The 15212-nt window shown below is 41.0% G+C and overlaps 1 protein-coding gene across 1 annotated transcript in view; it reads left to right on the plus strand.

Annotated features, from left to right (window-relative positions):
• The window catches only part of LOC141759344 (collagen alpha-1(XV) chain-like), a 69968-nt gene that overhangs the window by 37271 nt on the left and 17485 nt on the right, over positions 1 to 15212 (plus strand). Inside the window, exons 3-9 of the mRNA XM_074621335.1 lie at positions 2699 to 2946; positions 3052 to 3222; positions 4995 to 5126; positions 11567 to 11641; positions 12952 to 13044; positions 14599 to 14737; positions 15165 to 15208. Coding sequence (XP_074477436.1) covers positions 2699 to 2946; positions 3052 to 3222; positions 4995 to 5126; positions 11567 to 11641; positions 12952 to 13044; positions 14599 to 14737; positions 15165 to 15208 — 902 coding nt within the window. The remainder of the gene's footprint in view (positions 1 to 2698; positions 2947 to 3051; positions 3223 to 4994; positions 5127 to 11566; positions 11642 to 12951; positions 13045 to 14598; positions 14738 to 15164; positions 15209 to 15212) is intronic.

Consider the following 15212-nt stretch of genomic DNA (forward strand, 5'->3'; position numbering starts at 1 on the left):
TATCACTGACAACACAGAGAAGGTATAGCGTCTGCTGGCAACAGGCCAATCACCAGTTTCCGATTCAAGAGAAGTCTGGAATGCAGTTTTTATTGTTTTCTGAACAAAAGACTAGGAAGAAGATTTACTGCAGATCTTTACAAAAGCTACCTGAAAACGCACATCATTTTCTTATTTAGTAGTCTGTGGATGACGAGGACAGCACTAAAACCACAAGTATAACATCCCAAATTACTGGTGGTTAAAGCAAGTACTGTACAATCAAGAAACAGTGTTTGAACAGATGCAGCTCTAAACTACAACCCAGCTAAGTTCCAGTATTCAGGTATACAGTGGAGATTATAGAACAGCAGAGCGGTGTGGGTTGCACTTCGTTGTTATGTTTTAATTGCCACAGTCTGTAGGGGTTTCAATCCAATTAACGCACGGGGAAAGGAGCGTGCCTCTCTTCCTGTGGGGGGAGCCTCACTGGCCACACACACACACTGTACTCATTCAAGTCTTACTGTTTCCACTCTCCACCTCAGTCCGTCTCTCATTTGCCCACTCTTTTTGTCTTTGTCACTCTTTCACACACACTCACACACATGCCACATGGTAAGCCTAATTTACAGGAGCTGCCACTGCGCAGCACGTGTGTATTAGTCTAACCTAATGCCTTCCAGATGCCCAGCCTCTATACCCTGCTGCTCTAAAAGAACAGCCGATTGTTCCAGGGGTCTTCCCTACTTAAGCAGAACCAGGTGTAGATGGGACCGGGAGTGTGTCTGACAGAGAGAAAGGGCAAGAGGAGGGGAACGGAGATGTTGTGGTTGGTACAGTAGGTGGGCATTCACAAAGTGCTTGTGTGTCTGCCGGAGAGAGAGAGAGAGAGAGAATAAGAGCGTCTGACATGCTTGAGGACTTGTGAACGTGTGCGTGCACTTATGTGTGCATGCATGACGGACAGAAAAGAGAGGAGGCGAGTGTGCATTCAGCCGTGCATACAGACAGTACTGGTGAGATGACATGGGAGGGGGCTTTAAACAGATGGAAGCTCCTTCTCACCCTCTTGGCAAACGTTATGGGGTGTATCTGACATGATGTCAAACTTTAAAATGTCTAAAGACAGAAAGTAAGGATGATTGGAACCAGAGTACTCACAGCTGACCATGGTTAACCCCCCATGGTTAATATGAATAAAATATATATTAAGGATTTTTACTGACAACAAAAATGATATTGTAATGAAAGTAATAATCTATTCAACTTAATAACTTTCCTAAATTCATTTTTTTTCAGTCTAGCAGGAAATGAACAGATCAAATATAAGATGACTTCACCTCCCACAGTCTGTACTGAGGAATGCTTTAATTTCTAGGATAACATATCAGTCCTGTGACCCATGGCTGGATTAACCCACTGGGGGGTCGCAGGGCAAAAAAAGAGCCGCAGGTCGACCACAGCCTCTCTATGGATTGTGTACGCTGTCACCTTCAAGTAACCATCAAACACGGAGCGCACAGCACACTCCACATGGCAGCTTCATTATGTTTGGTCTACAGATACCAACCAGCGCTCTTACTGCCGGGCCCCACATTTGCTGTGTGTCAAATTAGTTTGCGGTAATTTGATTAACACAAATTTCCAATGGAATATGTACAAGCAAAATTAATTAAAAACTCCATTAACTTGAAGTAATAATGAACAATTTATAGGGCTTTATCGCGGATTTTTCTTTAAGTTAAATTTCCAGAAACTAACTGACAATGTAGCTGTGTTTCCATTCACGTATTCATGTACATTTTGAAGAATTGAATTAGAAATCCATTGAAAAGAAATTCTGACATATGACTGATCAGCTGTTTCCACTTTTTGCTTCTTCCTGGATATTACTATAACATGTGAATGCTTGTTTATCTCTTTGGACAGCCTGAAACATGGTTAATACTGGCTGTCATGAAAGAACAATTAATACTTGCCGAGTTTAAACAGATTCCCGTAGACCTCTCTCCATTTTTTATCGTAGATGGTTAGATCAACCAAGCCGACTTGTTTTGTTTCACAACCTCTACGTGTTCTACTCGTGGATTACAGCCATGTGTAGCCTTTAGCGCCAAATCCTGATGTAACTTCACTGTAGCCAAGTTTATTCGAAATCAGTTGCTGGAAACACGGCTAATCCGCATTTCTTTTTTTGAGACATTTCAAAAGTTTGCTTAAAATTCGCTTGACAATTGAATGGAAACACGACTTGTGACACGTGGCAAACTTGAGGGCACATTTTCTCTGTCTTTTGCAAAGTACAAACCAATCAAGAACCTGGATATGTAGGCTTATAGGAAAGTACTATAGTGTAGTGATCATTTATATGAAAGGATTTTCACTTCACTTGAGAAGACGGCTAAAGGGGAGATCTGGTTGTAGGTGCTCCCAGACAAACAGGATCGGTCATACATCATTAATTAACTAATTGCGGTGACTGAGATAAAAGAGGCTTTTGAAATGCACCAGTGAAATTGAATCCAACCCTTGACCCTACGTTGTTTCCACATCACCATATGGCAGCAATCACTTTTCTTGTACCTCTTTGTTTGACTTTTTCAGCTCTGTTTATTTTTGTTTGGTAAAGATGTCGGCCGATGATGCACTCTGTTGCATGAGAAATATATTTTCTTTTCCCCTCCACTAACATGGTGTCCATGTTTGTGTTTTGCAGACCGTGGTTCTCAGGGAGCCTTGGACCTGACGGAGTTGATCGGCGTCCCCCTTCCTCCCTCCGTCTCCTTTGTTACGGGGTTCGAGGGTTACCCCGCCTACAGCTTCGGCCCGGACGCCAACGTGGGCCGCCTCACAAAGTCATTCATCCCCGACCCGTTCTACCATGACTTTGCCATCACGGTCACCGCTAAACCTACCACACGGCGTGGTGGTGTGCTGTTCGCCATCACGGATGCTTACCAAAAGGTCTCCACTCGTTGTTACCTTTTCTTAAGCATCAACTTTTCTTCTACAAGTAAACAGAAAGAAAGTAAATAACGATTTTCTACATCTCTTGAATTTTTTTGTAAGATTGTGCACTTAGGTATAGCGTTGTCCGAGGTGGAGGATGGATCCCAGAGAGTCATACTGTACTACACCGACCCAGGAACAAGAACTGGGACTCAGGAAGCAGCTTCCTTCAAGATGGGAGACCTGACGGGAAGATGGGCGAGGTTTACCCTGACTGTTCAGGGGGCAGAGGTGAGTTCACTGTGTTCAGTTCACTTTGTTTGGGTAAAGCTATGTGTGGCATTTCAACATCAACAAATCACGATCAGACTGATTATTATAATGAGAAAATTGCTGGATCTACTGATTTCTGCACTAAAATTGAGAGACAATAAGGACTTTAAGGCATGTAATCAGCTGGGTTACACTGGAATGCATAAAAACAAATAACATTCCTGAAATATTATTATGAAGGTTTTCAGTTTCTCAGAGTGGAAAAATCAACTTTGCAAGAAACAAAGGAATTTGTGTGAACTTTGGCATCATCATGGACTCTTTTGTTTATGGTAATTCTATTGAGGCACAAGCTTTATAATAAGAAATGCATGTGTCAATCTTTAAAACGGTGATTATATGATTATACTGTCATGTTTAAAACACGCTAAATAATTTACTAACACAGCTAGGCACTAGTTAAAGCTAGGGTTGGTAATGTTCTTCAGAAATATTTTCACCGCCGTGAGTGCTCCTTTATTGGCGCATTTCCACCAGATCCGGTGACGGAGGGCATCTCAACGCTTTCCATTCATTTCCTATGGAAAGCAGGAGAAGCAGTCGCCCAGTGCATGGTGGGAGTTTTGAGCAGAGCTGAAGAAGGTCTGTATTTGCATCAAGTTGAAAAATCTCAACTTGATGCAAATGAACCCGTCCAGCCCGACGCCTCGAGCTCACGAAACTTAAACCAAGCTGTGAAACTAGGCGATGTAGTTCTAAAATGAAACGAGATTCAGCAGTGGCATAGCCTGTTTCTCTCTTAAAATGTTTTCCGAAGTAGATTTTGGTGGATTGTTTAGACTGAATAACAGGAAGTTTACGAGCAGGCCGCCACGTTGTTTCCTGTTTTAAACGGAAAGCAGAAAACCAGGGACCAATCAGGTGCATTCAACGATAGGGAACGTCACCGCTTGAACGGCCAGTTGAGTGGAGCAGCGCATCCTCTAGTGTCCTTGCCGGACCTGGTGGACATGTACCGCTGGATTTAACATTATAGACATGACCTCTGACTATTTGTGTAACAATTAAGCCACAAATTCACAGACTGACCGTACACGGTCCAGACATATACCTGGTTTTGACCGAGTCTTGTCATATTTGTTAAAAAGATGACAGTAATCAATAATTCAAATTCTCTGACAAAAGAATGTTAAAAACCCGACCCTAGCTTTAATAGCAAATGTTACTCAAACAGGTGCAAATAGTGAATTCTTTAGGGAACTACTTTTAGCCAAATTAGTTCGCTAGTGAGTATTAACAGCAGCAGGACGGTGTCTCTTTGGGATTGACTCAAGATAAACTACAGTGCCTGTGTGCACTCACTGTAATGAAGGAAGAAGTCAGCCAATTCAACATGTGGCTCACTGATGTGTTTTTAATAGTTTTTTGGACAATAACGGAGCTCTACAGCACAGAGAAATAAGATATATCAATCTGGCTTTGGCTGCACATACAGTACTTGTTATTAAGTTAAATTCACTGTTAGTTTGAGTGTTTTCATGGGATTTGTTAGTATTCTGATGCAAGTGTTTGTTTCCTGCATGGCAAAAGTCGCCAAAACTTTTGAAATCTTCGTGTTAAATAGGCTTCATGTGGCTCTTTTATCTTTGGTAGATGTTTATTTAATATGCAAGGATGTTTGTCAGAAAATGTCACTATATGTGTAACTGCAGGGAATAAAGTCTCTTCCACAGATGTTCTATTTATCAATTGCTGGAAATTGAAAGTGTGCATGTGCTCTTGTCACTCAGGTGCGTCTCTACATGGACTGTGAGGAATACCACCGAGTTGCCTTCACCAGGAGCCCTGAGCCTCTGACCTTCGAGGCCAGCTCTGGGATCTTCGTAGGGAACGCTGGGGGTACGGGCCTGGAGAGGTTTGTGGTGAGTCTGGTCTAGTGTGTGCACATACTGTAACTACTCTCCGTCTGTGCATACATCATCATCATCTCCTGCAACATGAGCACCTCAGGATTTCCCTGTTCTCCGTCTCAGTCGTCAGCCCAGTGCGAGACCTGCATTTCTGTGTTGTTAATTCCTCATTCCTTGGATCAGTGGGTTGAGACTAGATGTCAAATCCATTTCTAGTCGCCGAAACAAACGTGGCGTTTGGGCGGTTTGCCTATTTAACATTTGAGACATGAACACAATATTCTTTGTTGGCAGCTTTATGACCGCCACAGGAGACAAGGAATGAATGACCGAATGTGTTTATGAGCGCTGCCTTATCCTGTGAGAGCTCATAAATGACAAGCTTTATGTGATTTACATTTTTGAAATATAGCTGATCCCTCATCTGAGTCTCATCTTGAATGACTTACCCCCGACGCAACTGTGCAAATGCCAATTCTTTAATTAAAACGAGTAGAATCAAACGATAGTGAGGATGTAAGTGTTGAGGTTCCAACCCCAGGAAACTGTGTGGTCATAATGAGCAAGTGTGATAGAGAAGTGCTTAGAAATCAGATCCAGGAGAAGTGGTAGTAACACATCTGATGCTGTATTCAGTGTTCTTGTAAAGGAAAATAAACCAGCCAATGCTTCAGCACTTTCCTCCCAGTCATCTATGATTTGCTGTTTTGGAATTGAGTCTGTTTGTCCCAGTGTAACAAGAGGGATGATGGGGAGAAAATAGTTTAGTGTGAAGGGAATAGCATTCATTTAAGTGCTATATGCATGGGATAAGCAAGCAGAGTTGATATTTATCGAAGCCAAAAAATGAATCCAGTTGCAATTTGAATAAGATAAGAGCTAAACACATGTTATAAAATATGCCAATAATTATTTTTCTGAATAAATCAACTCATGGCCGGTGGCTAAACTAGAAAAAAGACATGACTTTGTGACCTTTAAAACACAAACCAGGCCTCTTCTTATTGCTGCATTGCGACCTTTGTCCTCTTCTTCTTCTCCTCCTCTGATTTGTAGTTACGTGAGTTCATCTGACGGACAAACTACAAGATGTTTCGTCTCCAGGACAGTGGAAAAGAAGTTCTTATTGCTTTTTTCCTCTCATTAAGATTTTATGAGAGAAATCTGAGGAGAGTTTCAAAAGAAATCCCAACGAGCCAGGGAGGGAGAAAGTATGTTTATTCAGGGATTTTTTAGTTGCTGGAACAGTTTATTAAGCAGGTTTCTCGTACCTGCTGTGGTTTAAAACTTACTCTGACGTGGGTATTTACATCATGGAGAGCTTGAGTTTCATTTCAGACCAAAATCACTTCATTCTAGCATTATTTAAAATCTCAAAACGATTCTGTTAGAGAAAAAATTACCACTTGATTTTAACAATGATGTTTTAATTTCTCAGAGGGGTTGAGATCTTGAACCCATTTGTTGACTTTTAGTATTATAATTCAATTTATTATAATTTTAATTAACATAGTCTGAGTCTTAGAACTTGGCTTTCTGTCAAAGCTTCGTGGGAAAACCATAATTGCTGTTGCATCTTTACTGAAATACCAATTTATCTGAAATAAAATCTGTGTGAAAGTATTCATGACAAAAACACCAGTTCGAAATGGCCTTTAGGAGCTACTTTTAGTGCTAAAATACTTTGTGAATTTCTAAACTTGGAAAAGACATGCTCCTTACAACTGTTAGGACTCCAAACTCAGCCAGTTAAGAGCCACGTTTAGCCTCAGGATGCTTTGTGAAAACAGACCCGGCTGTCCAAATATCAGGAAATAAAAGATGACGTGAAAAATGTAACTTAAGGGATATCACTCATCACGTATACCGTTTTATGGGAGACAACAGCAGCATATCACACAGGGGACCTTCTACCGTCTGGCAGAAAATCCCATGTAGCCACCACTGCTCAAGAGTTAAACCTCCAGTATGGCCATGGTAAGCTGTGTGACATCACCCAGAGGCCCTCTATAGTCTTTTTCTCCCCTATCGCTTGCCAATAAGCTCCATCCCTCTTCACACAGTCCTCCCCTCTCCACGCTCTTTCCTCCCCTCTCAGACAAAGAGGACCCGTTAGTGACTGTCGGTTTCCAGCTGTTCAGTGTTTGAACTGGCAGCTCCGTCAGAGATCTTCCATCTCTCCTCCCAGGGAGAGCAATAACAGCCACGCAGCAGCAGCAGCAGCAGTAGCTCTCTGCTGCAGTAGTACTCTCACACACAGCTACTCATCCAAACAAATATACTGAAATATCTTCTCCCACACTGACTTATCCGCTCATATTTCTGCTTTCCTTAGTGCCACTGAAACACAGCCCATGCTGTGTGTTGGCTGACACCATCTGTACGTGTCTGTGTTTGTGTGGAATAGAAATAGAAAGGAAGAGAGTGAATGCAAACCTTTTTTTTTTTTTAGTTTTCTGATACTCCCTGAGCAACTGAATGTGTTTTGCGAGCCATAACGTTGAGGAAAAACACTATGTTATGCTCAAGTATGTTCAAGCATGTGCGTTGAGTGTTTCTTGGCACAGATTTAAGCATGCAGCTATGGAGCTGTATAAATGCTGGATGCAGACATGAAACTGCAACGTGCTTATGGTTTTCTCCCAAAAAAGTGTCCTGTTAAAGGTGCAGAATTGGGTCTGTGTTTTTAGCTTGTCAGAAAGACGTACTTTGACCGATTCGAAGAGTTGGCAATAAAAGATCAGCTCAATCACCTGTTATGTGGAACAGCTTTGTTAAATGTTCATTCTAGATTAACAGTGGAAATATGCCGAGGTCTCAAAACACTTGCATAATAAAATAATTGTCATCTAATCTGATCACTTTACAGTCGACAAGTCACGGCTATAACAAAGTGAACAATTTGTTATAATCAGATTACCTGGTGACACCTTGTGGCTAAAAGCAGCACATTATGTTATAGAAAAAAGCTAATTTGTATGTGTAGTAGCACGTTTATGTGTCATAGCTTCTTAACAGCATATTTTAAATTAAAAGTGGGTTCATTGAGAGTGTTCTCACACACACAGACACACACACACACACACACACACTTGGCCAGCAGCAGCTCAAGTAAAGTGACCTGCTCCCTGTTGCTTTGGCAACAACACTTTCCTCAACATGGTGAGTGCCAGTAACTGCAGACGCAGAACAGCACCTTAGAAGTACTTAACCTTTTTCTTAGCCATCCCTGACATCTGGAAATTTCTGAGTACCAGTATGTGGACGCTGACCAGACTGCAAAGTCTTCATTCATATCCAAGACCACCATCACGTAGCTCAGATACGTTATGTTACATCAGTTCTCACGCTGCATGTAAACAGGAATATTAGTGGAATATTCATTTACGTTAGCCACATAGTAGGAATATTTTATGTTTTCTGATTAAGGGTAAAACTAATTATATTTTGTGCAACTAAACGTTGTCAACATGGCTTACCCTCTTTTGCAAGATGGACCAATTGTGTTGTCTCGTGTCCAGAAACAGAGATGCTGTAGTAAGACTTCTGACAGTTCATCATTATCAACCATGTTTGTAAAATGGGGCCACCTTGTGGTAGTACAAATCCACTCCACATCTGGTAACACAAACCTACCGATTACTATATAAGACAATCTCACAGGTGGTATGAATGTTTAAGCCAAACCACCTATGTACGAAGCAAACTACCAGTTTGGTCAGTCCCCATATGTGACTGTCTCTGTTTCATATGAAGTGACTTTCAAGAGCATGTTTGGAAGCAGCCATCTGTGTTATCGGCTTAGTTGTGTGTGCCACTCAAACAGCCTGGCACTGAGCAACCCTCCCACTACCTTCAGGTGTTTACACTCATATAATTAACAGTTTAACAAAGTGACCATCTGAATCCTTCATCCAACAGGAACTCACATATTAAACTGATTGAAAGGAAGCGGAAACGATTGCGTGGCACATTCTTTGTTTATTTCAGACGTGTTGTTTACTGCACAAACAGATGTATCTGATTTGGATGCTGCCTCGCACTCACATCCGCCCACTCTTTCGCTTCTTGCGCTCTATTCTTCCCCTCCCATCTCCACTTCTCACTCCTTCGCCACCATTAAATTTCATAGGCCGTGCTCCATTTCCATTAAAAACAGGTGTTTGTCCTCTGGCCCGAACTCAATATCAATAAACTTGGCTGAAATTGCCTTTAGCAAGTCTTTACTGATCTAATAATGGGACAGGCCCACGGACTCTCACATCTAAAGGACCATGCATGTGTGCACACACTCATGCATGCGCTAAATAATTGGAAAAATATACGTTCCTTCTTCAGATGAAGTGGGGCCCCTTTTTCATTGGCATAGTGGATGCATACATATTTCCATACGTGCTCCTCTTATGAACTGCTTAGAGGGCTCAAAACTCTCGTCAGAACAGTGACACCCTGAACAGAACTGTCATACTTTTGCATGGTTATAAGCCAGTGGGGGTTTGGAGGGCATTTACTAGTATATTTAACTGGGATACACTGGGTATATTCACATCTGTATATTGACATCCAGATGCCAGAGTGCACCATCATCATCATGCACCACCTTAACCCTTGTGCATCCCATTAACAAAAGTTGCTCTGGTGTCCTTAGAGGACAAAAATGTCATAATATTTTCCACTTTAACTGAGTTAAATCTATTAACCAACTTCAGTCCTGATCAGAACTACCAAATATGAATTCATTTTCAGAATTTTAACCCTTTAAATGTCAATTTGTTTACATAATGCCACTGTTGTTGTGGAGGGAAAAAAACACAAAAATGTAATTATTTTCTGTATACTTATTGCTAGAGGGAATTTTTCACTGTGCAAAGACATTGATTTTGATGCATTGCATCCAATCTAGGAACTCATCGGCTATGACGAAAGATAAGCCTCTGGGGGTAAGGGGATGTATTTCTGGGGTTCCGTAGCCAGCAGGTATCCGGGGCCAAGACTTCCTTTTCTGTGTGCAGCTCATTGTTTACAATCCGATTAGCAATTTGAGATGCAAGACTGGAGCTGGAGTTGAGAGACAACGTGTACGACCGGATTGTTTCACAAGTAGCCAGTTTACAAGCTAATGTTAAACCAATAACAAGCTAAATCATTGTCAGATGATAGCCGGTGGGTTCCGCCAATGCGTTTGCTCTCCATATGTACTGTTTACCTGCATTCAATGCATGCATGTGAATGCAGAATCTGTTTAGAAAGATTACATTGCATCAAACACAACATACAGCAGCAATGTCCCTGGTGGAATCCAGAAAAATAGCATGAGAAAGTGGCTCAATCTGGTGAAAAATAGTAGAAACTAAAATGTTGAAGCCAGGGCTCTACATTGAAAACCTGATATAATAGAATGCATGATTTAATACTGTAGTGGTCCTGGGGTCAAACATTGTGGTTTTAATGGGTTGCAATGGGGACATTTTTGTCCCTAAGGAGCTAAGTATCTGTATTTTGGCTACACGGTTTATTATAGGCTTATTATAGGAGCTGAGGTTGAACTTCCAAAGTTCACAACCTTGCCAAAATGTATGCCATATGCATTAACACAGCCAAAATGATGGAGAAAAAATAGATCCTGAGAGAGGCATAAGGGTTAACATCGTAACAGACCAGGGATAATCCAAGAATGGTTCTGGAAATAATAACCAACACAAACCTCTTGCAACAAGATTCAACATATTTGGGGTTTAACTTTACAACACAGACATCAGCCCTACTGTTGTAGTGTTAAAGTGTCGAAGTGTTAACTCTACTGCGGGTCCCGTGTTGAGCCACAGACATGATGTCCAGCAGCTGTTACCAGGCTCAAAGATGGTCCAACATTTCTAAGCAGGGGTTTCTATTTTTTTGGACACTACAGGAGTATACTGTACTTCTCTACAAAGCCAAAGATTAGTATCCAAATGAGAGGAGATAGACAAAATGACCTAAAGTATATGATGAAATGTCATTTAATGACCCATAACATTTACATCTAAAGTCTGTTGATGATTTCCATCCAAAGACGCAAAATGTCGAACAAGTGCTGATGATATTTGTCCTCTAAAGTTATGTAAATGTATTTTAAATGTGAATCTGCACAGGTATCCATACTGTAATATGGTGCTTTAAGACTGATGTGAGAATTGTCTTTGGAGGGCAGTTTGGATGAGCGTGAGACACCTGTTTCACTGCCAGATGTTTGTGAATGTCCATTTGAGTGTGTTGAGTGTGTTACTGTGTGCAGTTGTGTATGTGACGGAGGGAGAGATGGATAAAGTTTATTCGCTGAGAGACAGAGGCCACATGCTGCTGTGTGGGAAATGTCCGCTAAGCTTTAATAAAACATAACGACACAGACTGAACTTAATTACCACGCATAACATAACACAACCTCTCTTCTTCTTCTTCTTCCACTCCTCCAGGGCTCCATCCAGCTGTTGGTGCTGAAGTCAGATCCCACGGCCCCAGATGACCAGTGTGAGGAGGATGATCCTTATGTGAGTGTGCACTAAAACACGCACACACACACCCAAACAGTCTGGAAAAGTGAAGTTCTTATTGCTTCTGTCAGAACACACACCATCAGCAGCACAAACATGGAACTATTCCTCCCTCTACTGGTGGAAAAAGTGCACTACATGGACAAAAGTATGTCCATGTACTTTTGTGTAAGTGGTCCTCCTTATTCCAATTAAAGGCAATCTTCATACAATAGTGTGCCTCAGAAGCTGCACATATTCTACTGTTCATACTGTATATATCTTAGCGTAGAAAGTAGCAGCGAGCTCGGTTCCAAATCTTGAACAGTATCGGGCGCCCGGTAGTAGTAAGAACAGAAGAAACAAATCAATGACATTCACAAATAAAGGGTGTTTCTTAGTTTATTCTGGGCTTAAGACGAACGCATTTCAGCCATAAGCCACCATCAGCGTAATCAATCAAGCACTGAGGCCAGTATTAAACATGCAGGTGAGGCACAGACACCAATCAGGAAAGAGAATACATGATTCCATAATGAGATTCATGTGTGAATGAACCGCCAGGAAACAGCCTCTAAAACACAATATAAAACATTTTGAAAGCACAAGGCCGCAAGAAATATGAGAGCCACACCATACAAATTGATGAATGGAGACACACTAATGCACAACACATTCATTATATACATTTTCTATAGCCTCTATTGAAGGAAGATATTAGTGATGTTAATCTATGCTTGCAAACTGTACAAAATGAATGCTCTGTGGCTCGAGGGATAAAAATACCTAGCACTACCAAAAAGCACAGAAATAAATCCAAGTATAGAGAAGATAAATAGCATGTAACATTTCATTAAGAGCTATATGACCCTGTAAAACAGTAAAAACCCTTTCAAGGGTATACAGAAAAAGGCCACATGTAGCTAGATGTAGATAATAGCCACAGCATCATGGATTTGATACACTAATATGAGGATATCAACAGCCCATATTTGGATGTGCTGAAAAGAAATGTTATTTGTTCTACATAATATATTTTAGTTTCCTCTTTTCTCTGTGTTTCTAACATTGTTTAGAGCATTAATCACCTCTGATATCCAGTGTTTTTAAAGTTAAAGTTGAGCTATATACAGTATAATTGATCAGTGTCATGACAGAAACTGTGGGAAACAAAACACTTCGTATCCAAGCTCTTTTTATTAAATGAGGGTAACTGCATTTTTGTCTTGTTTCCTCATTCAGTTTTCTCTTTCTGCATCACTTTTGTTCATTGAAGAGTATTTAATCATTTCTGTCTTTCTCCATGTTTATCTTCTGACTCTCTCCAGGCCTCTGGATATGGAAGCGGTGACGATGCTTATGAAGACATGGAGGGAATGGACGAAGTGAAGAAGATTGTGGAGGAGAGAGAGTACACCATGGTGAGTAAATACTCACTCTCATACGCTCCACTCTCTCCTTCTCTGTCCTTCTCATTTAGCTGGGTTGGACCTGGACCAAAGGAAACAGCTCTTATCCTCGCTGGCCTGGTGGAGACTGGAACATGGTGATATGTGCCGCTCCCTGCCAGCTCTGTGCTCTCTGAAAACGAGAATAAGACAGGGCACCAGAAGAGAGGCAGGGGTTGGAAAGAGTACTAGACTATTTTACTTAAAGAAATAGTTCCACGTTTTGGGAAGTTTGTCGCTTTCCCTTTCTGGCCTAGAGATGAGAAGAAGATTGGTACCAATAATAGCTGAACAGATTTGATTTGATAAATTAAAAATACAGTACATAAATGTGCATACAGCATTAATATTCATCACAATAAAGTCACATGACTTATTTCCATTGCAGTCCTGTAGTCGTAGGAGGCAGGCAGGAGAAGGGGATGACATGTATATGCTACTAATATCCCATTTTTACACTAATACACAAATAAAAACATCAATATTATACAGTAAATAATTAATAAATAAATAATAAAAAGACACAAACAAGTTTGGAAACCAGACCAAAGCTAAGAACTGTCCTGGTAAGGATGTTTCACTATAAAATATTCAGAGAATTGGTAGATTTTATTTCATTTAGGATTTTATTCCACTCCTCCCCACCGGTGTAGAGAAATGTGCTCCTCCCTAATTTACTTTTTAGATTGGGTTGTTTCAGGTTAGATAGATAGTGGGTGCATTTTTGAACTCTGGATGGAGCCAGATTAGCTGTTTCCCCCTGCTTCCTGTCTGCCAGATTCATATTTAAGGTACAAACATGAGACTTATCTTCTCATCTAACTCTCCGCAAGAAAGCGGTTGCGTTAAGGATAAATGCAGTAACTTTACATTCATCCTATAAAAAATTTAAAATACAACACCAGAAGAGTTGTTGACTTTACTTTACTATCACACATTGACATTCTCAGCCCTGTTGGTCACTGGAGATGCTAGAGATTTTAATGCTTTGCTTAGGGCACACAGATACGATCAGGAGAGATGTGCTTTATTCACCCAGATTTTCTATCTCAACTGCTGGCCACTGTGGCCCAAAGGAAATACGTTTACTCTGATTTTGTTGATTGTACCTGAAGTACCTCAGTGCTGTGTCACTAAGATGCATGAGGTGTTTTCCAGATGTGTGACAGCTCTTATCCAGCCAGCTCTGAGCTATTTGAACATGTTCCTACTCAGCCACATCAGGACAGTCAAAAGACAAAATCCAACGCTCTTCAGAAAAGAAAAGATGTATTGCTTATTTCATTGACACTCATTTCCATGGATCATGCATTAACAGGGCAGCAGGTTTTCCTAGGGCTTGAGGTCAAGAGGTCAATGTAGAGGTAATGTTAGTAATGCAGTGATGTGAGCCAGCTTGGCGCAATGTGTGGAATGATTTCTTTTAAGACTGTCTCTGTAGTTGGATCTGGTCTGAGGAAAACATTTCCTACCATCTGCGGCAAACACTCACTTTGCTTCTTCCCCCCCCCCCCCGTCATTTTCCAGCCCTTCCCAGATCTGGACCCCACTTACAGCATCCCGGTTCAAGCTCCGCCTACTGAGATGCCGCTAGTAGTTAATGATGATGAAGATGAAGACATAGAGGAGACTTCTGGCCAGGAGGTGGAGATAACCACAATAAAAGGTAATAATAGCAAACATAAATAGTTTTATTATATTATTATATTTTAGGAAATCTGTCTTTGGTGGCAACAAATGTCAGTTATTTGTTATTTATTAAACCAAACACATAGCTCCTCCTCTGTAACAAACATGCACACTGGCATTTATTTTAGATGTGTGTGCTGACATAGAGGTAATGCTGTAATACATGACCAAGGCTGCTCCTCCTGTGGTGTAATTCCCAAATTGGCCAGCAGATGGTGCTGGAAGAGACAAAAAGCAGCCTCCTCCCTCTCTCTTTTTCTCTCCTCTGACCTCTTTACAGTTTCATATCGTAATAGATTATATGTTACCATTCTGTATGACTCTAACTTTTCAAATCATGCTAATAAAGTGCCACCTTTTTTGTTGCATTGTTTTAATGTGCCCACTTTGTGTCTTTGTTACAGTGCAATCATTTCAGACGAGTAGTCCAGCCTCAGTATTTGACACTGTAA

Source organism: Sebastes fasciatus, chromosome 21 (assembly GCF_043250625.1).
Source record: "Sebastes fasciatus isolate fSebFas1 chromosome 21, fSebFas1.pri, whole genome shotgun sequence".
NCBI classification, from domain to species: domain Eukaryota; kingdom Metazoa; phylum Chordata; class Actinopteri; order Perciformes; family Sebastidae; genus Sebastes; species Sebastes fasciatus.